Genomic DNA, 22,873 nt, shown 5'->3' with positions numbered 1-22,873 from the left:
TCTGGATTGGATAAGATGAGTTTGGCTCGCCTGTCGTCTGAGAGCTTTGGCCAGGAGAAATTGAGGCAGCCGTGGTCTAATTAGTCCAACCTTGGCCTCTTGCTTTGTTTCAGGAACGACTGGTACTTTCTGTACTGCCTCGGTTTGTTGTCCTAGAGATGATCAATGATATGACCAATGTGGAAGATGAGCATTTGCAGCACCAGTTCCACAAGATCTACATCCATCGCTATGAGAATGTCAGGTGAGCAATGGCCGCATGCACATGGATATACATCCAGGTAGATGTTTGGGGAGAAGCAGTCGTAGAGTAGTTAGGGGGGTACTGGTCTTGGAATCAAAAAGATCTGGGATCAAGTCCTTCTTCAGACATTCACTCTCCTTGTGGCCTCAACCACTCTTCTCTGAGACACAGATTTCTTATCCGTAAAATAGAAATAATAAATATCTCACAAGGTTATTATAAGGTTCAAATGAGATCATATATACAAAGCATTTTACAAAAATTTAAAAAGGCTATATAAATGTCAATTATTTTTACATATTCACATGTACACGAACTTGAAATATTTTAATGCTGCTTAATGGCCTCTGCCTATGATTGATGTCAGGGACCCGTTCAGTTGCTTTGTTAGTTCTTTAATTAGGAATTCACTTGAGGTCTTGATATTTCTAGGTTGAATCATGAACTGACCACTTTTGTTTACATATACATGCAGATGTTCACACATGTATGTATGTGCACATGTACTTGTATACATACGTGAGTATGTCTAGATCAGTGGAAACTCCCTCCATACATGCAGATAAGATGTTCATCTGACTTAAAGACACCTCCGAGAGAGGTGTCGGGGGGTACTGAGTGATTCCATGACTTGTCCATACTGATACAACTGGTTTGTGATAGAGGGTAGACTTGAACCCAGATCTTCCTGACTCTATCCACTCTACTATATTGCTTCTCATTTGTTAAATTGACTTAAGACTTCTCTCCACTTTGTTAGGGTTAGCTTTTTTCACCATTTTATGAAAATGGTGAAAGGAACATTAGTCTGTGACTTAGTCAATAAGTCCAGGCACTAGGGGTGGGGAGCCCGCATCCTCAAGGCCACAAGTGGCCCTCTAGATCCTCAAGTATGGCCCTTTGACTGAATCCAAACTTGGATGCACTCTATCCACTGCACCACCTAGCTGCCCCAGTTGATACTCCACAAATGCATGTGTTGTTGATGGATATGGTCAATGATGAATAGATCCAGAGGAGTTGATACTCAAAGGATTATTTCTGAGGAAATGAAAAACAAAGTACTTGACTTGATGAGAAGCATATAATAACAATGACGATGCCGATGCTGATAATAGTAACAACAACAACCCTCTCCCTGATTTCAAAAGAATGCATACACAAATACCTCAGGAGAACTGGGTTTCATAAATACCAATTTCTTCTCCCTGATCATCCATTTCTGGAGTTCCCCTTGTTCCTGCATGGCTGAAACTATTCAGTCTTCTTGTTTTTAATCTCTAAACTGAGTTCTCTGTGTTTGAGTTCCTTTTGCAGAAGTTCGCATCACACTAGATTAAAATTTAGTTTACTGCCCTACATTTTTCAGCTTCCTCAGTGATGGGAGTTGTTTCTAAGGTAGAAGAACCTGCACAGAACCCAAGCTGCTGGTAACTGGTCTCTCTTCTTCTATTTATGGCATCAGTGAATGCCAGTGGCATCTTTAGGTATTGAGGAGCTGAAATCAACAAGCAGGTTACGTGTAGCAGCTTCTTCCCACTTGAAGGCTGTTTGGTGTTAAAAATACGACTGTTAATGAGCCTGGTCTCTCAACCTGATTCTGGGAGCTAGCCTGGAATTACTGCTGAACCTCTCTCTCCACAATCCTCAAAACAAGTCCAGTGGTACAAAATTGTTTAAATTAGCTCACTCTCTTCATGTTTCTTTTCCCCAATAGTATTCTTTCTTTTCTGCTATGTTTTATTTTCTCCTTTTTAAAAAAAAATTCACATTATCATGTAAACATTTGGCTCCAGATTCTAAGTTTATTAATTTAAGTGTATTCATCCTTTCATCTCCATTTTGCATCTAAATGAAATGGAAAGAGGTGACTTTCAAAGAAGAGAAGGCAGCTTGCTGTAATAGAAAATTCAACTTTCTGGCATTGCTGCTGGAATGTTAACTTCATAGAAGTTACATAAGGACAGATTTGAGGTTTCCTTGTCAGGAAAACACTTTCCAACAATTGGACCAATTTAAAAGTGAAATGGGCTGCTATGGAAATTGATTGGTTCCCCATTCCTGGAGATCTTTAAAAGAAGGCACATGACCAGTTATGAAAATTATTAAAGAGTGATCAGTTATGAGTTGGACTAGGTGACCTGTAAGATTCCTTCCAACTGTGAGAGTCTCTGATTCTATGACCTTGGACAAGTCTCTGATTATAGGGTGTGGAATTTTAAAGTTGGAAGGGAATAGGGCCTTTGATTCAGCCTTATGCTTAGTAAATGAACACCCACTATATATAGGTCACTTGGCCTCTGCTAAATACCTCCAGTTGAAGGAAGAACACTACTTCACAAGATGAGAATAGGAATAACAATAAGATAAGAATAGGGCAAGTGATTTCATTGGTATAATGGACTCCCATGTGGAAAACTCCCTCTACTTAATGCAGCTTGACACTTTCTGCACAATTTAGGAGTCTTCAGGATTTGCCTAGAACACCTTGAGGGTAAATTACCCAGGATCACAGAGCCAGAATATAAGGCTTCATGAAGGAGATGGCACCTGAGCTTTTCCTTGAAGGAAGGTAGTTCTGAGAGGCAGAGATGAAGATAGAGTACATTCCAGCCATTTGAACTCATGTTTTCCTGCCTTCAGGGTCAGCTCTATCTATTTCCACATGATACATTGTGAGTTAAACTTATTCCATTGTTTTTCCCTTTTTCATTCTATTCACCTGAAAGACCACAGACATGGACTAGATGAAGGATGTTGCTTCTCTAAAAACTTCTTCCAGCTCCTTCTAACACTGTAATGTTATGTTCTTTATTGGCTAGAATTTCAACCTCTAGATTGGGGTTATTTGCAAAAACTGAGTGATTTTAATAACTTTTTCCCACATGTCCATTTTCTTTATTTCTCCATTAATGTTTACAGCATCCATCCTTTTCACCAGTTCTGTCTCCATGCCTTTTTGTTTGTCTATCTTTGTTGGAATGTTTGCTTCCCTTCTCTTTCTCCTCCCTGCCATCTCTTTCTATCTCTCTGTCTCTGTCCTGTGATGTCTGACACAGGCAGAGAATGAGAATAGTGAGTTTATTAAAACTCATTTTCCTTTCGATCATTATTGCTTGCTCTCCTTACAAAACATACATATCTGCATCCATACCTCATTTTTTTTTACTTGAAAGAATAACTCACTTGGAGGTATAAATTCTTGTATGGTTGTTTTTAAAAATTAACAGTGATCTACATAGTGTTCACATTGCTGTTATTTCTCAGCACTCCCCCATAGAACTTTTCTTCGTAGAAAAGACCAACAGACAGATTGATTACGTGTGACAACATATGCCTCATTCTTTATCTGTAGTCCACGCCTATTTACTGAGTTATGGTATTGATTAGAATTCTGAGGTCTTTCAGCATTATTTTCTTATTAATTCTTGTAGCCATCATGTATGTAGTTGTCTTGGCTGAATCTTTTTAATCTGCATTGTATCAGTATTTGCAAGTCTTCTCTAAATCATTGATGCTAATCACTGCCTGCCCACTCCTCTATTCTCATGCATTTCAATCCAACCCCTGCCCCTCTATAATGTCTCCCTCTAAGGCTACACAGCCCTCACACTGTAATCTCTGTAATGTTCACTCTATAGGCAACACACTTACTTTCATCTTAAATCTTTTCCTTTCTACTCCTTCTGTCTTCTGTTTCTCACTGAGACCTATCTCCCTCCTGGTGGCAGAGCCTTCTTGGCCACTCTTTCTAGCACTGATAGTACTTTCAATTCTTCCTTCCCAAATCACTGGCTAAGGCGAGGGTGTTGGACTATGACTTGCTCCCCAATGGTATTTGCAGGCTTTCCTTCTCCCTCCATCACTCCTTTATCATTTCCTCCTTTAAGTTTCACTCAATCCATATTTAGTTTTAGTTATTGTTTAGTTGATTAGTCATGTCCAACTCTTCATGACCCCATTTGGATTTTGTCATTTCCTTCTCTAACTCATTTTACAGATGAGTAAACTGAGGTAAACACGGTTAAATGACTTGCCCAGAGTCACACATCTAGTGCTGGAGACCAGATTTGAAGTCGGGTCCTTCTGACTCCAGGGCCAGCACTTTATCCATGTGCCACCTAAGCTACCCAGTCAATTCTGGTAGCTGTTGTATACTGACCTTCAAGACATTCCCCTTCTTTCCACAGTTGTTCAGTATATGATTCATAAGCTTTCTTCTCCAAAGCCTGCCCTCTTACTAGAGGACTTCAACATATATTTGAATACTGCCTCAAATACCCTAACCTTTCAGTTCCTCAGTTTACTCATTTCCCATGACCTATTCGTCCACCCCACCTAGTAACATATCCTTGACCCTGCAATTACCAACAAATGCTCCACTTCTATGTTCCTGAACTCTGAAATTCCTTTATCTAATTACAATTATTTTCATTCCACCTCTCCTTGCTACCTCAAATTCTGTTCTTTGTCTTCACTGTGACCTCCAATCCCTTGACCCCTCATTTCTTTTTCAGTCCATCAGCTCTACACTAGCTATATTCTTTTCTCCTGCCCTTCTTGACACTTGGAACACCAGTTCAACACTAAACCATTATCTTTCCTCAAATCATTTTTGCCATTTTATCTTATCAAATATCTTGTCATGCCAAACTCCAACTTTGGACTACTCCCAGCATCTGCTGCCTTAGCTCTTACTCATACACAGTTGAATCAATCTGGAAAAAAAAATGATAAAACCATGGTGACTGACAGAGTCCACTGGAGATTTATGTTACATTTCTCTACTGAGTCCTCATTACAGCTAGACAATCCTTTATCAATTCACTATCCTTCTTGCTATAGTCATTTTTCAAAATCTTTTAATACCTTCTCAAACCTCCCTTGGCTTCTCTTCTCCCTCCCCATTCAACTGAGAATATTGTCGCATATTTACTAGAAAAAAATCAAACTATTCCACAAGAACTCCCTGTTTTCTCCTCCTCTTCATCTCACATCCCTCAGATGTCTTTTGTCACTATCTCCTAACCAGCCTTTGATTAAATGAAATGGTGGCCCTTCTTCTTGCCAAGGCTAACCCTTCTACATATGCATATGCACCCTTCTATCCTGTCTTCTCCAGCAGATTGTCCCCTCTATCATATTTGCTTTCTCATTTATCTCTCCCTGTTTCCAGGGCTGCTTCTCTATGGCCTAAAAATAAATGTTAAAAAAAAAATAAGACAAAACAAAACAAACTCTTACTTACTATCCAGCTCCCATGTATCTACTCTGTTTTGTAGCTAAATTCCTTAAGAAGACCCAAAAATCGATGCCTCTGATTCCTTTCCTCTTCCTCTTCTTAACTCCCCATAATCTGGCTTCCAATATTATTATTCAAGCAAAACTTCTCTCCCTAAAGTTTCTAGTGATCTATTAATCGCTAAATCCAATGGCCCTTCTCAGTCGTCATCCTTCTTGACCTTTCTGCAGTTTTTGACACTGTTAGTTACCCTCTTCTCCTTGATACTCTCTTCTCTCTAGGATTCTGTGACACTACCCTATATTGGTTCTGTCTCCTTTGCAGGATCTTCATCCAGTTAATGGTGGTGAGTACCCTCCAGGGCTCTGTGCTAGGCCTTCTTCACTTCTCCCTCTATACTATTTTTTTGCTTGATAACTTTATCAGCTACCATTGAATCAAGTATCATCTCTATGCCAATGATACTCAGATCTATTGTCCAAGTCTAACCCCTCTCCTAATTCACAGACTAGCATCTCCAACTACCTATCTGACATCTCAAATTGGATATTCTGTAGACATCTTAAACTCAACATGTCAAAGGCAGAACTTATTATCTTAACCCCTAAATGCTACTCTCTTCTAATCTTCTCTATTACTATTGAAGTCACCAAATCTTCCCAGGCACCTACGCTCACAACTTAGGCATTATCCTCAGTGACTCACTCTCAGCTCTCATATCTAATATGTTGCCATCTTGTTAATTTTACATTCACAGTATCTCTCATGTGCTTTTCTTCTATCCTCTGACACTGTTACTACCTTCTGCAGGCCCCCTCACCCCTGAAGTTCTGTGATAGCCTATTGGTTGATCTCCCAGACAGAAATCTTTCCCCGTTACAAACCATCCTCCACTTAGCTATCAAATTAATCTCCTTAAAGTACAGTCCTGATCATATCACCACTACCCTTACTCCAGTGGCTCTTTATCACCTCCAGGATTAAATATAAAACTTTCTATTTGTCCCTCAAAGCCCTTCAAAACCCTACCCCTTTCTACCTTTCCAGGATTCTTACACCTTGTTTACCTCCACATACTATGTTATTCAGGGACACTGAACTCCTTGTTATTCCTTGCACAACATATCACATCTCCCAACTGATGGTATTTTCACTGGCTATCCCCCATGCCTGGAATTCTCTTCCTCCTTATCTCTGCTTCCAAGCTTCCCTGGCTTTCTTCATTTGAAAGAAGGCCTATCTCCTACAGAAGCTTTTCTTGATGCCCCTTAAATGAAGTTTCTTTCCTCTTTAGATTATTGCCAATTTATCCAATCTATATCTTGCTTGTATGTAGTTATTTATATGTTATCTCCCTCATGAATCTGTAAGCTCCTTGAAAACAGGGGACTGTTTTTTTTTCTCTTTCTTTGTATCTCAAGCACTTAGGAGAGTGGGTGGCATGTAATAGATCCTTAATAAATACCATTTGATTTAAATTTATCATGGTGTTGTAATATATCATCACCTTCACATGGTCATGCCACACAGTAGAGTATATTAACTTCAGTGCTTTAGTAAATCCATGATCTTGTCAGTGAGGATATTTCCTCCACCAATATAATCCATACCCATTCAATGTCTGCCTCATCTTTTTCGCAGATCTTCCTTAGGATGCACCCAACATGATAGGTGATCTTCTAGTCACATTAATTAAGAAAATTCTTCTAGATCAGGGGTTCTTAACCTTGATTTCAGGAGGTTCATAAACTTATCATTGGAAACAAGATTACATTTTTATTTTTACTAACTTCTAACTGAAATTTAACATTCTTTTCAATTATTTAAAAACATTATTTTGAGCAGAGGTCCATAGGCTTCACCAGGGTACCAAAGGGGTCCATGATATGGAAAAAAAAAAAAGGCTAAGAATCTCAATCCTACATGATCTCTAAAATCTCTTCTAGTTCTAAATTCCTTAATCTTATTATCCTACAAAAATGTGAACCATTGTTCTATGTTTTACTGTGTGCTGATTTGAATAAATTAACAAATAAAAAAGCATTCTTGGAGCATGTGTCTGGCACTGTGCTAAGCCCTGGAGATACAAATACAGTCAAGCAAGCAAGACCATCCCTTCCCTTAAGGAGCTTACATTCTAATAGCGAAGACAACACATAGAATTGGAAAGTGGGGGAGAGTGGAAAGTTGTTATGTTCCAGATAGACTGATTTGGAAATGGTCAGGAATTGCATGGGGACCTGACTTAAGATCCCCATGCAAAGATAAGGCTTCACCTATCCAATCCTAGGGTCAGAGGCCAACTTCCAATAGGAAGAAGATGGCCATAGGGAAGCCATGGTTTGGAAAGAGCTAAACCAAAAAGCTAGAGTTATATAACTTGGTTAAAATTTCACTCTGAGTCCCTCCAAAATATTTTTTTTAAAGAACTTACTTTTGTAAAAGAACTGCTAAGTCTTAGAAATAGCTCACAAACCCTCTGCCAGCAACAAGAATGGGAGCTTTCAGCATTCATTTCCACTTCCTGAGCTTGTGAATTGGCCTTCTCCTGAATTAAACCTGGTTTAAATCCTGGCCAATTCATTCATTCCCCCTTGGCTTGCTCAACAATGCAGAGCTAAGATCTCAAACCCACAGATGCTTTGTTTGTTTACACGGTGTTGATATGTCTCCCAGGATGAATTAAAATATTAATATGTTTTCTTCTCACCACCACCCCCCTTCCCTTTTGTGTTTAGTATTCTTTTTGCAGATGTTAAAGGATTTACCAACCTTTCCACGACCTTGTCAGCACAGGAGCTGGTCAGGATGTTGAATGAACTCTTTGCCAGATTTGATCGACTGGCCCATGTGAGTTGAATTTAATTCCCTCTCCATCTTTAGAAGGAGTATGAGGTTGCATGCTTAATTAGGAAGTAGAAGGATTTCGGCTGCCATCACTGACGGTGTTATCTGTCTGCATTCCATCCTCTGAGCATTGACAGGAGACTCTCCAATCTTTCTGCTGGATTGATGTTATTTAGTTAATGACCCTTGTTAGGTTTGCTGTCTACCTTTTGCCCTTCTATAGGCAGCTGGTTCAATGACAGTCAGCTCCAGGCAGGGGGCCATCCAGGAGTCATTTCATTCAGTTCACCTCCCCCACCATTATTTCCCTATGCATGTGGCTTATTGCCATCTATACCAAAGGTCAGGAAGGAGGCTTTATTCAGTGATTACTGGGTGCAGTCTACAAGCCAAATTCTGCCATCTGGCATGAAACTGCATTTTCTCAAGGACATATTTAATCCACTGGATTTTTCTATAATCATGACTGAATCGTCCACTCTTTTGAGCCCTGTCAATTTTTAAATATCTATTTTGGAGCCCAGAACACTCTAGCTTTATTTTGCAGCTTGTTTGGTTCAAAATCGTCTCAAAGGGTGGTTGATAGAAGGAATCATGACTTTCCCAGTCACACAAGTAACAAAGTGAGTCATAATTTTAACACAGATCTTCTGATCCTAGAACCACTGTTGATTCCATTCTGGCATGGATGAGTTCATTCTCTGTAGCACTGAAAACCTAGATTCCATGTTGTAAGGTCACAGAAAATACACTGGAACCTTATAACAACACTTTGTTAGAGTAGAGTGAAATTTAAGGAAAGTCCATTCATGTCTACATCCAAGGAAATATATCTATTGCAACTTCAATAATATCTCTTTACGAAACAGTTTTGCCTCTAATATGGTCAGTTCTAAAGGACAGACCCAATGAGCTTTCTAATGCTTCACGGTACATTTTCTTTCACAAAGTGATTTCTGCTATTATGGTACAATCCTTAGGCAAAACCAATCAAACATGTAAAATTTCTCAATACCTGCCTTATTTAAGAACTAATTCACTTTGACGTCACATTGGAATTCTGACCTAAAGAATCAGAAGGAGCTTCCATTTTGCGATTCAAGCAGCAGGATGAAGGGTAGTATAGACCATACCACTTCTTCCTGTTGCTTTCTGGATAAAATGCAAACTCCTTTTTTGGGCATTTAAAGACTTTCACAGTCTGGTTCCAATCTAACTTTCCCAATTGGTTTTATATTGCTTCCCTTCACACTCTATATTCTAGCCAAACCAGTCTTCTTGCTGTTCTTCCCTATACACAGAATTTCCATCTCCCACCTCTACACTTTTGCACAAGATGTCCCTTTATGTTTTAGATATTCTGCATCCTTATCTCTACCTCTTGGAATCCCTAGCTCTTTTCAATACTCAGCTCATTTCACCTTCTCATAAGACCTCTCTTGATCTCCCTCAATTGTTGATGTTTTCCTATTACCAAAATTACCTTATATTTTTACATGTTATTTTGCCCAATAGAATGTAATTTATTTGAGAACACGAACTGGGTTTTTTTGTTTGTCTTTATCTGTGTATCTATATTGCCTGGCACAGTTCCTGGTTCATAGTATGCACGTAAGAAGTGTTTCTTGATTTGAGCTAAATTAAATTGAAAATGGATGAGTAAAGGGAACATGGCAGGTTCCATTATTTCTCTACTCCTTAAAGTTTCATTGATCCCCTGCAAGGGGCATTCTAGTTCTTCACTAGGCTAGGTCTTAAGAGCTTGAACCTAAACTTCTCCAAAGACTAGGTACTTTATAACTGTTTGTTTGTTTGTTTGTTTTTATTCTATAGAGACTCCTCAGGTTCTTCAGTTGCTCAGATTCCAGCAGCACAGAACAAATAATATTATGCTCTGAACTCAGTAAATGCTTGTTGGGAAAAAAAAAAGGGCCTAATAGATTATTTAATTCTTTGATGATTAAATAAATCTGTGAATTACTTGATGTGGGATTCCCTCCAATTTTGCAAATCAATATGCCATTTCATTTCATCCTGTGCAATATTTGCTGATTAATCACCTATATGGAGTCTCTCTAGATCTCTTGACATTGCATGGATCCCAAGGAAGCATGTGATGCACTGCTCATCTGTCATCCTCTTCTCTTGATATGTGACCAGCCCACTTCCTTTTCTGATCAGATGTCTTTCTGATTGTACCATCTATGACACTTCCCTCATGTAGTTTTTCATTGGTAATATGTTGTGGTCTAACTAATGGCCATGGAGCCACCCTCCGTTGCCCTTAGGGTAACCCACAATATTGATTTTTGAGGGAATGATGGCATTCCACAACTTACATACAAATATCATCACAAGATTTTTTTTCAAATGGTCCTTTGCTTGTGGGTCATTAAAGTCAGTGTACAATTTTCCCTCAGTCTATCTTATTTTCAACTATGTGTTTAATTCAATATCCTTTCATAGTGTCTTTTCAAAATGTATGTATTGATATACTAGCTCTACAGACTCTTCAACCTAATATACAGCATTCAGGGGCGGGGAACTTGCAGGCTGGAGGCCATATGTGGCCTTCTAGGTCCTTGGGTGCTGTCTTTTGACTGCATCCAAGTTTTACAGAACAAATCCTTTTACTAAGGGGATTTGTTCTGTGAAGTTTGGATTCAGTCAAAGGACCACACGTGGCCTCGAGGCTGCAGGTTCCGCACCCCTGTATAAGAATGATTTATCTACTTGGATCTTCTTATGTGAATAGTTAGGCCAAACTGTTTTGAGTGATTGTGAAACTCACTTGGAAGACTTTTTAATGTCCTGGGACTTGCTTCAATTAACACAAACTAATCCACATTCAGGAATATCTTTTAAAAAAATACCTTGCTATCTCCAAGTACATATATATGTATATATACACATACATATATACGTATATGTATATGTACATAATGTATGTGTATATGTATATATGTATGTATGCATGTATCGGTCCAGTTCTAAGTGACTTGGAACATTTTGTAAGTTTTGTCCATCCTAGGTACCATTTGAATAAGAGACTACAATAAGCCCTGGGTAGACTATTCTTTTAAGCTTTTCATTGATATCTTTGGGTTATAATTTGGCACAAATTACAATCCAAATGAGTCACTACTGAGTCTGTCATGAGTTTTGGTCATATATATGATAAAATTATAGGAACAATGCTCCTATATGAGAGACCTTAAATGGGATAGAAAGGTCTATATTAATAAAATAGAGATAGAGACTGGATCTGGTATTTCATTGCTATAGAGAACTCTCAGATGAGCAAAGTCCCTCTACCAATACAGGTCAGCACCTTTTCTGCAGGTTATAGTCTTAGAGATTTGTCTAGAACACTGAGGGGCAAAGTGACTTGCCCAGGTAACTTGGCCAGGACATGTCAGAAGCAAGACTTGAATCCCAAACTTCTTGCCTCCAAGGACAAGTCTGTGCCATGTAGACTCTTTATTAATGGAATCATGTGTTTATAATATTGACATATGCTTATGTTTCTATATTGTATCACTTTTACTTGCTTGCTATATTTCTGAATTTATAAGTAGCTTCACTGTACAAAACTTTACCCTGTAGAGTAGAACTATATGTGTTGATATAACTATGAGGACCTAAAGAACCATGTAGATATGGGCTCCCATATGGATACTCCATGTAATACAAGGACACACCCTTCTGTTCAGTGTGATGTCCAAGTATGAAGTCCAAGCCACAAATATTGTGGTGGAAAGAGGAAAGGCTACCTTAGAAGTGGGGCCCTTTTAAAGGGGCAGAGAATGAACAAATTTGTATGCTTTTCTGCCCATACAAGCTTTGTGAAGTATGTTGTTATGGATATGCATAAGATATGTGCCTCCTGGGGAATGGACTTGGTAAGCCAAAGTCAGCCATGGCTCATTTTGGATAGAACCAGCTGTGTGTAGGGGTGTGTTTGTGTGTGCAAGTGTGTGTGGGTACATACATACACATATAATGTATATATTTACCATTGTTGTTGTTAAGCCATCAGTCATGTCTGACTCTCCATGACCCCATTTGGGGTTTTCTTGGCAAAGATATTGGAATGGTTTGCTGTTTCCTTCTCCAGCTCATTTTGCAGAGGAAGGACTGAGGCAAACAGGTTTAAGTAACTTGCTCAGAATCACAAAGTTAGCAAGTGTCTGAGGCCAGATTTGAACTCAGGTCCTCCTAACTCCAGAGCTAGAACTCTATCCACTATGTCACCTAACTGCCCTTGTGTACATATTCACATATGTATATACATATAATACATATATGTATTATTATTTCTACATGTACACATAGGTGTATATGCATATATATATATATAATATATAAAATTTATTAGAATACTTTCAATATATGAAAGATTATTAAGGGAGGGGGGCGAGGATTAGAGTTGTTCTATTTGGCTCCAGAGAACTGAAGTGGGAGCAACAGGTGTAAGCTCCAAAGAGAATAAATTAATCTTGGCATGAAGATAAGCTTTCTAACAGTTAGAGCTATCCCAAAGTAGAAAGGGCTGCCTCAGGAAGTAATGGATTTTTCTGTACTATAGGCCTTTACTAAGTAAAGACTGGATGACCTCTCATCTATGTTGCAGAAGGGATTCAGAGGTCCCTTCCAAGAGGAGAATTCTATATGTTTGTGGCTGATCAGACCCAAAATATTGAATGATGATTAAATATCAAGAATTATGCTAGAGTGATAGAGGTATTTGTAAAGCACAGATAACATGCTTATTAAATGTGTTGATGGCCTAAAGCTAGATTGCATACATAATACTTTGGGTGATAGAATTGAGCTTCAGTAATGCAAATCTCAGGTAAAACAATGTATGGAAGCTAAGATGAAATTTAACAGGAATAAATAAAACATCTGAACTGTTATATTTATGTTACATTAAATTATATTAAAGAAGATCAATTGCAGAAATATAGCACAAGGGAAAAAAATTGCCAAAAAACAGTTCATCCCAAAAATAACCCTTAGGATCTAGCAGACTTGAAGTTTCAATGTGAGTCAACGGTGTGAAATGACAACTGAAAATGTTAACGTGATCTTAGGCTTCATCAAAAGAAGACAATTTCCAGAGTTAGGGAAGGAATAATCCCATTCTACTCTTCCTTGGTCAGACTACACCTGAATTGTATGTCCAATTCTGGGTATCATATTTTTAAAGAGTAATTGACATTCAGGAATACCTCCAGAGAAAAACAAAAAGTATTTGAAACAATGCCATATGAGGCCCAGCTGAAGGAAATGGGGTTATTTGTTCTGCAGAAAAGAAGGCTTAGGGCAGAATTGAAAGTAGTCTTAAAAGTATTTGAAAAAACTATCATGTGGAAGAGCAATAAGTCTTGTTCTACTTGGACCCATAGAACAAAACTACAAGCATTGGTGGAAAATGCTACCTGTTTAGGCTTGGTGTAAAGGAACAAAACTACAAGCATTGGTGGAAAATGCTACCTGTTTAGGCTTGGTGTAAAGGGGGAAAAAAATCCTATTCAAAACTGGAATGGGCTTTCTCAATGATTTTTTTAAAATGTTATAAGTCATTGAAGCATTCAAAGAAGAATTCCTTTGTGTGCACACTGGATTTGTAAAAAGTGGTGCTCCAAACTGAACAGTACTTCAAATGTGGCCAGAAAAAAATACAGCATAGAACATGATAAGTACTCTGTGACGTGGATGCTATATTTGTATTTATGAGGCTGTAGATGGCCTAATCCTAATGGCAGCTCTTACACACACATACACACACACACACACACACACACACACACACACACACCACATGCACACACATAAAAACACATATACACACATGAACACACATACTGGCTTATATTGAACTTTCCCATGAATGTGTCAAACACCGCTTGCACCAATCCCTTTATGAGAATGAATTCAAAGCGGCCAAGGTTTCTGACATTTCCAACAGATATAAAGTATGGGCTGAATCCATTTGATCTCCATCACTTAGCATGTTATCCTGTTAAGTAAAGTGTATCACTACTTTTCTGTGAAATAATGGAAAAAATGGAAAAATAATGGAAAAAAAACACAAGACCGACTTAGAGTTAAGAACCCTAGATTTAAATCATTGGTCTGACTTGGGCCAGTAGACTAAACGTCTCTGAACTTCTGCTGTCTCAACTGAAAAGAGGTTCTATGAATAGTTAAGTGCATCTTTACCTTCTGACTGTAGTCAAGAACCCATAGCCAGGATGCAATCAGAGTAGGAGCTTGTGGGAAGAAGCTTCCCTATCGCTTTCTATGCTTGACATTCTACTTTATAACATGTGTATCCATTGTGTGACAGAATTGGAATCTCAAAAGATTTCAAAAGATTGGAATCCTGGGCTGAAGCTTGTGTAATGAAATTGAAAGAAGCATTAAGCCCTGCACTTGGGATCAGAAAACCAACTACAATATGTGTGTGTGTGTGTGTGTGTGTGTGTGTGTGTGTGTATACATACATATACACACACACACACATATATACACACATATGCACACACACACATATATATATTTGTATGTATGTATGTATAGGATGGGAATGGTGTGGTTAGAAAACTGGAAGTATGAAATGACCCAGGGGTTCTTAGTGGGACTAATTTGTACCATATTACTAGTAAAGAATTCCAAAATGCAACTAAGGTGGAAAAGGATGGTGAATGCAGAGAAATATGGAAAGTTCTTTATGAAATCATGTAAAGCATAAAAGAGCAGAAACAGAGGCATGGAGTACAAAATAACTAGGAACTGGAGTTTGAAATCAAGTCCATTGACTCCAAAGATGGGAAGGTGGTTTTTTTTTCCTTCTTCTTCAATACCACCTTCTTTTCTTAGAAAATCTCCGAAGAAAAGTGTCTGTCTTGATACTATTTCAGCTTGCACCTGGAAAGGAGCAGCTCTTCTTTTAATGCCCTGGCACTTATGTTTTCATCTAAGTGCAGCTCATAGCCAGAAATCAGACACGGAGGGAAACATCCTCTGAAAGTTTCATTTCAAGATTGGCTCTTACTGCAGACAAGAGTCTGTCTCTAGACTGAAATGTATTCCACTCAAAGGCCTCCACAATATGCCTCCCATCTACCTTTCCAATCTTATTTCATATTGCTTCCCTTTGCTCTCTATTTTTGTCAAACTGCCATGCTAGCTGTTACCTATACATGACATCCCATCTCTATACCTTTACACAGGTGGTCCCACCATCTGAAATTCAATACTTCATCATCTTCCCATGGATAATCCCTACCTACCTTCCAAATATAACTCAAGTACATCCTCTTACACAAGGCCTTTCCCATTGCCCATCCCTTCCCAACAAGATATTAGTGTTCTTTCCCTCTTATAATTTCTTTATATTATATAGAATCAGAGATCTAAACCTGGAAGGTACCCCGGAGAGCATCTACTCCAACCTTCTCATTTTATATAGCAGAAAACTGAGCCCTGGGGAGCTTAAGTAATTTTCCCAAGGTCACATACATAGTAATGATCAGAAGCTTAAAATCAGGTCCTTTGATTCTAAATGTAGTGCTGCATTCACCTTGCCATACTGCTTTGTGTATATTGATTATTTATCTGGGTATGTAATGAATCTTCCTTCTTCCCCTCTAGAATGCAAGGTCCTTTAAGGCATTTTTGTCTTTGTATTGTAGGGCCTAGCACAATTGTTTTCATATATTAGAACTTTCATGGTGCTGAATTGAATTGAATATAGACTATTATTTTCCATAAACATAATAACTTAAACATATACTTTAGGCTACTCAGGGTTTTATGTGGATTATCTCACTGTAACCTCACAATGCTCCTGTGAATTAGACATGGCAAGTATTGTGATCCCTACTTTGCTCCAGCTTAGAAGTAAGGTACCTTGTTACTCAAGTTTACACAGCATGTAGCTAGTGAAAAAAAAAAAGACTCAGAATTCATTCAATGTATGGAATATAAGTGGATGACAGGTTGGAATCAATTAATATGCCCCACCCAACTTTCAGTTCTTTGGCTGAAATTCACTAGATGAGGGGTTCCTAACCAGGGTCCTGTTAACTTTGGTGGGGAAAAATGCTTTATTTTCACTAACCTCTAAGTGAAATTTGGTATTTTCTTCAATTAGGAATGCAGATGGCAAACCACAGTAATTTTAGCAGGATTTGTGACTTTGTCTCCAATAGAAATAATGGATATTTTCATTTATTACAAATGCAGATAGCTTCCAAAATATTTTATGCTCATCACTGCTTCAAAATTACTCCAGTTTTTTAGACCCACCACTAGATCACACCTAACCTCAGTTATCCTGTCTACAGACTGTATTTCAATATAATTGGTTTCCTTTGTAATCCTAAGTATTTTATTTTATATGTCTAAAAATGTCATTCTGAGGAGTTCCTAGGTTTTACCAAACTGACAAAGGCATCCATGATAAAAAAAAAGGTTAAGAATTCCTATATATTAAATATATATATATATATATATATATATATATACACACACATATATGTGAATATACACACATATACATACAAATACCTATACACAAACATCAGTTTTGTTTATTCTTGTTTTTTACTATCATGGCCAGTTGGATCAAGGCAATGAAATTTGTGACAAGTTTAATAGAATCTCCTTCAAGAATTAATTAATCCTTTTGATTTTAAACATAGCCCGATGAACATTGGCTTCATATGTAACTTATGTTTTTACCACAGAATTTTATGACTTTAACAAGTGTGCCATTCTGTTGAATAATAATAACACCGATTGGGAAGTGGGAGATATATATATCTCAACCTTTACAAACAAACCAAGGTATCATGTCTGACCATGTTATACACATAACTACAGAGGGTGTGAACTTTTGTGACTTTTATTTCTTCAGAAATTACCAACTTGAGAATTTTTTTACTTCTTTTCCAGGGCACTGAGCTTAACACTGGTGATAGATAGATAGATAGATAGATAGATAGATAGATAGATAGATAGACAGACAGACAAGAAGATAGATAATAGAAAGATGATAGATAAATAGACACAAAAATAGATAACAAATTTACACACATATGAAAGGAATAGTGAAACAGTATGACAAGTTCCAGAAGTTGTTCATATATGCCTCAATTGTTATATTATAATAAAAAAAAGCATTTGGTAAAAGAAAATGAAGTTGATATCATAACTAGAACCATAGCATTATATTATGTTTCATAGTTATAAAGTGCTTCAAAAATCTGCTGTTTCATTTGGTACCACATGAATTAGGTAACATCAGAATTGTTATCATTGTAGAGGAGAAGAAGCCAAGGCCCAAAGCAGTTAAGTGATTTACTTGCTTAGGGTCACCTAGAGCACTCATAGCCACGTTTTCTAAAGTCCAGCACCAGGGCTCTCAGCATTATACCACGGTCTCTTGAACGTAGAGAAAATATACAGAAGCATAGAAAGCATGAACCTTCTGACTGGCAAAGATTTCACAAAGTCTATTGTTTTTAAGAATAAGCAGTGTTTATAGCAACTCTCTTTGTGGCGGCAAAGAACTAAAACTTGAAGAGATGTTTGTCACCTGGGGAATGGCTGAACAGGTTGTGGTATACGATTGTGATGGAATACAACTGTGCTATAAGAAATGATGAGCTTGATGAACTTGGGAAAACGTGCCTAGACTAGCACGAAATAATGAAGGGTGAAATGAGCAGAAGCAAGAGAACGTTGTACACAGTAACAGCAATATTGTTTTAAGAACAACTTTGAGTGAGTAAGTCATTTGGGCTATTATAAATACCCAAATTAATTACAAAGGACCTATGAAAGAAGATGCTATCTGCATCCAGAGAAAGAGCTGACAATTAGAAATATGTATAGAATGATGTTACATATATAATATATATTACATATATTATATATATGCATATGATAAATATATATATTATATTTTATATACATATTTGTGTCTAATGGTAGTCATCTTTAGGGCGGGGGGGAGGGGGAAGAAAAGGGAAGAAAAAAGAAAAAGTTCCATGATAACTACGTTATATATTTAAAAGGAATAGCAAGTTGTACATAACTGATCTGCAGTTTCATATACAATCATCTTTTTCTATTCACTATGTTGCAGAAATGCTTCATTTCTTAAATTTAGAATAAAATAAATAAAATTTAAAAAAGAAAATAAAATTACACTAACAAAAAAATAGTGTATCTGCCACAGCTTTTCTATGATGACATTTTCAAGAACAGCTTGGGACTTGCTTGTGTGTTCCAAGCTTCAGTTTACTTTATTTTATTTTTAAAGCTTATTCACCCAGAACTTTTCTCTGAGCATAAATATGAGCTCGTTAGAGCAGTTCCTATGCACTTGAACGTTAAAAATTATAGTAATAGTGGCTAACATTTATATCGTGCTTACTATGTGGCAGGTACATGCTAAATGTTTTCCAATTAGTATCTCATTTGATGCTTACAACAACCAGGAGGTAGGTGATATTATTATCCCCTTTTTACATATGAGAAAACTGAGGCAAACGAATTAAATGACTTGCCCAGGGTCACAGAGCTAGGAAGTGTCTGAGGCTGGATTTGAACTCAGGTCTTCCTGATTTCCGGCCAGGTCACCCAGTGGGAGTAGAGATCATTGGAAAGCATCAGAATCTGACTTACAGAAGAACATCCACCCACACATTTTTACACCTTATACTAAAAGGCTTATATCATTGATTCATTGTCCCTTTTAAGCATAATAGCATTTGTATATACAAAGTATATATATATATATATATATATATATATATGTATATATATATATATGCATATATATGTATAAGTATATACTAATATATGCACAGAACTGTAGCTTGACATTTTGTCCAAAAGAGCACTTTTTACAAAGTAGTTGTTAGAGGGAAAGAGGGAAAAAGACCTCAGGGAGAAAGCCCAGACATTCCCAAAGGTAAAGACCCAGGACACTGTGAGGCAGCTACCAGGTCAGAGAGTAGGGTTATAGGTTCATAGATTTAGAACTAGGACTTAATAGTAACCCCCAACCACTTATTTTATGGATGAGGAGTTGAGATCCTTAGACTGATGTCTAAGGTCACACAGATAGGAAGAAGCAGAATTTAAACCTGGTCCTCTAACTCTAGACCCAGTGCTTTTTCCACTGGATCCCATGTTGGGGATAACTTGAGGAACAGGATTATGGATATCTTAGGGTGAGGGAAGGAATAATCTTGCTCATCATATGGTAATTGATTCTACCCAATAAAGTAGTACTAAATTACTGTCCTAGAACAAAGCCCAATTGCCCGACTCTAGATAAACCTCATGTGTGCATGGATGTGGCAGTAAGTCAGAAGGGGAATGACCAGATCTCAATGCTGCTAGATCACCTGTGGTATAGTGGCAAGAGCATTAGATCTGGCCCCAAAGGACTTGGGGTCAGACCCTAACTGGCACTTACTTAGGTGACTGCCCTTGAATAATTCACTTCCTTTCTCTTTGCTTTGGCTTCCTTATCTGTAAAAGGGAATAATCATATCCATAATATCTACCTCACAAGAGTGTGCTTAATACAAGGGGTTTAGTAACCTAGATAACCACTAAAGTCCTTTCCACCTCAAAAATTATGATTCTTTGAACTATAAAGGATCATATTATGGCCAACCTAGTAGCTATTTCCCTGGGGGTGAGAGGTATTGAGGGAGAATCTGCTATTCTGCCTAATAGTGGATTGTTGGTAGCAACAGTAAAACATACACTCAACACACACACACACACACACACACACACACACACACACACACACACACAATACTGTTTGGTGCCCTTGTATAAAGCCTTCGACTTTGACTAAGCTGCATTCTGCTAAAGACAGGTGAGCCCTCAGGTGCCCACTAGTACACAGGGTCTACTCCCAACCATTCATAATCCCATTATTAAGCTATGTCCATGGCCCTCCTCAAATCCTATTTTGATTTCCGTATCCTTTGAACTTACAGGAAACCCCTTATCTGAACCTATTCATTAAGAAAAATAATCAATATCCAGAAGAGTGTCTTCTATTGCATTAAGTGGGGTATACCTCTAGGGATGATATAGGACCACAAAATGTCCATACCCCTTGACTCAGATATCCCACTGCTAGACATAAAGCCCAAAGAGGTTAGGGGGGAAAAAAGAGCTCATCTACACCAGCAAATTCCTAGCAACCCTTTTTTTGTGGTAGTAGAGAACTGAAAATTATGTTGATGCCCATCATTCTGGGAATAGCTAAATGAATTTTGGTACATGAATGTAGACTATTTTAGTGTTGCAAGTAACAACAGAGGTGATTAATTCAGTGAAATATAGAAAAAAAATTATGAACTGGTTGTGTATAATCAGAACCAGGAAAACAATATACTTTGAAGACTGCAACAATGTAAATAAAAATATCAAACTAATGCAGCGCAACTATACTGACCAAGCTTGGTCCCCAAGAAATGGGAAAACATAGCTTCTTTCCTATGTTGTGGAGGTAGAGTACTGTGGACGTGGAACATTGCATAACACCACATTCACTGTCAGACTTTATGTGTCGGTTAGTTTTACTGATTTGATTTTGTTCTCATTATTATTCCTTCTTAGAAAGAAAGGTTCTCTGGGTATGGTGCAGTAGACAAAAAAAAAAAAGCATTTTTAAAATAAAAAATTAAGGGAATTGTTTTTATAACCTGTGTGCTACATTATTGAACTTAGTAAGTGATCACTGATTTTTCTAAATGTTTTCCGATTAGGGAATCCCTTTCTTTAAGAACTGAGTATGGACTAGTGCAATGGTTCTCAAAGTACAGTCTATGAACCCCTAAGGGTCCCAAGACTTTCAAGGGGTTCTCAAGTTCAAAACTATTTTTAAATAACAGTAAGATATTATTTGTGTATTAAGATACTCTTCCCTTTTCCAACTACATATTTGTGTGAGGCCAGATTTTCTTCAATCAAAATAACATGTTACAACAGATTGAATATAAAAGTAGATATGAGAATTAGATCATCTTCTAATAAGCCAGACATTAAAGATATTTGCAAAAATAGGTAAAACAGCGCTATTCTTCTCACCATTTTTTTTTTGCTTTGGAAAATATATTTTTTCATGAAGATATGTAAAACATATAGTTCATTTATTATTATTTTGAAATAAATCAATATTTTAAAATTTATCAATTTTTATTTCTAATATTGTTGTCTGGTCATGTCAGACTGTTTGTGATTGACCCCATAGATCATACTGTCCATGGAGTTTTCTTGGCAAAGATACTAGAGTGGTTTGCCAGTGAGTGACTGAGGTCATATTTGAACTCAAGTCTTTCTAATACCAGACCTAGCACTTTATTCACTGAGATACCTAGCTGCCTCATCTAATATAATTTCTATCAACAGATATAACCCACATAAAAATATGGGGTCCTCCACAACTTTTAAGAATGTAAAGGGATCCTGAGACCAAAAAGTTTGGGAACCATTGGAAAAATGAATGAGATACTGGAATTCAACCCTGTGTCAGTCTCTTAGTATCTGTGTGACCCTGGGCACAGTCATTTAACTTCTCTGAGACACAGTTATCTGAACTTCAATAGGTCTGAAAACTCCCTACATCAATTAATTAATTTATAGACATGTTAGTATAATGACCAATCTGTATTGGACATTCACTCGTTTGATTCTTCCAGGACTGACAAGGAAGCTATAGCAAAGGCAAACAAAGTCATTGGCCCCGGTTTCACTGACAAGTTAGGAAGAGTAAGCCCAATGCCACCCTATAATTAAAGACTACAATCTTCTTTCTCAACTACCTTATCCTCAATCATTCCCTAAGGATATTCTAAGATTTTAACCCCTTTGCTAATCAATTTCTCTTCTTTCTTATGATATCAAATCAGGAGCATCACTGTCTTCGGATTAAGATCTTGGGAGACTGCTACTATTGTGTGTCTGGACTCCCTGAACCTCGTCAGGACCATGCCCACTGCTGCGTTGAAATGGGGCTCAGTATGATCAAGACCATCAGGTAATTTGAACTCTGGTCCTGCAGGTGACTGGTATTCTGTTCACTTATTGCTACGTAGTATTTAGTCTTTTTTACTTTTTTTTAGGCTTTGAGAAATGGGCACTCTCTCTCACACAATACTCTCCCTCCACTCTAATCAAATCATCTTAACCTTAGATCACTTTAACATCAGTTAAGTAAATCACATTGTGTTAATACATACATGGTAATACATACATGGGGCGTATAGAGCATGGCATGATAGAGCTGGGGGTTCGATGTTATCTTGACCCTCCTCTATGAAATGAAGTGCTCAGCCCAGATTATCTAAATTCCTATATAGCTCTAAAGTCTTATTTATTGGACCATTTTCTCAGCAGCATCTTGAATTTTATTAATATGTCCCAAATATTCAAACAAATGTGTGGTCCCCAGAAGATTTTATTTTCCTCCTCCTTTCTCACAAATAGTG

At 37.5% G+C, this 22,873-nt stretch overlaps 1 protein-coding gene across 1 annotated transcript in view; it reads left to right on the top strand.

Annotated features, from left to right (window-relative positions):
• ADCY8 (adenylate cyclase 8) overlaps nucleotides 1-22,873 on the top strand; it is a 361,487-nt gene that overhangs the window by 138,279 nt on the left and 200,335 nt on the right. The window contains 3 exon segments of the mRNA XM_020997906.2: nucleotides 114-244; nucleotides 8,225-8,336; nucleotides 22,295-22,422. Of these exon segments, the coding sequence (XP_020853565.1) occupies nucleotides 114-244; nucleotides 8,225-8,336; nucleotides 22,295-22,422 (371 nt within the window).

Source organism: Phascolarctos cinereus, unplaced genomic scaffold (genome assembly GCF_003287225.1).
Source record: "Phascolarctos cinereus isolate Bilbo 61053 unplaced genomic scaffold, phaCin_HiC Scaffold_4;HRSCAF=312, whole genome shotgun sequence".
Lineage (NCBI taxonomy): Eukaryota > Metazoa > Chordata > Mammalia > Diprotodontia > Phascolarctidae > Phascolarctos > Phascolarctos cinereus.
Note: the sequence above shows the minus strand (reverse complement) of the source record. Positions and strands in the feature narration are given on the sequence as shown.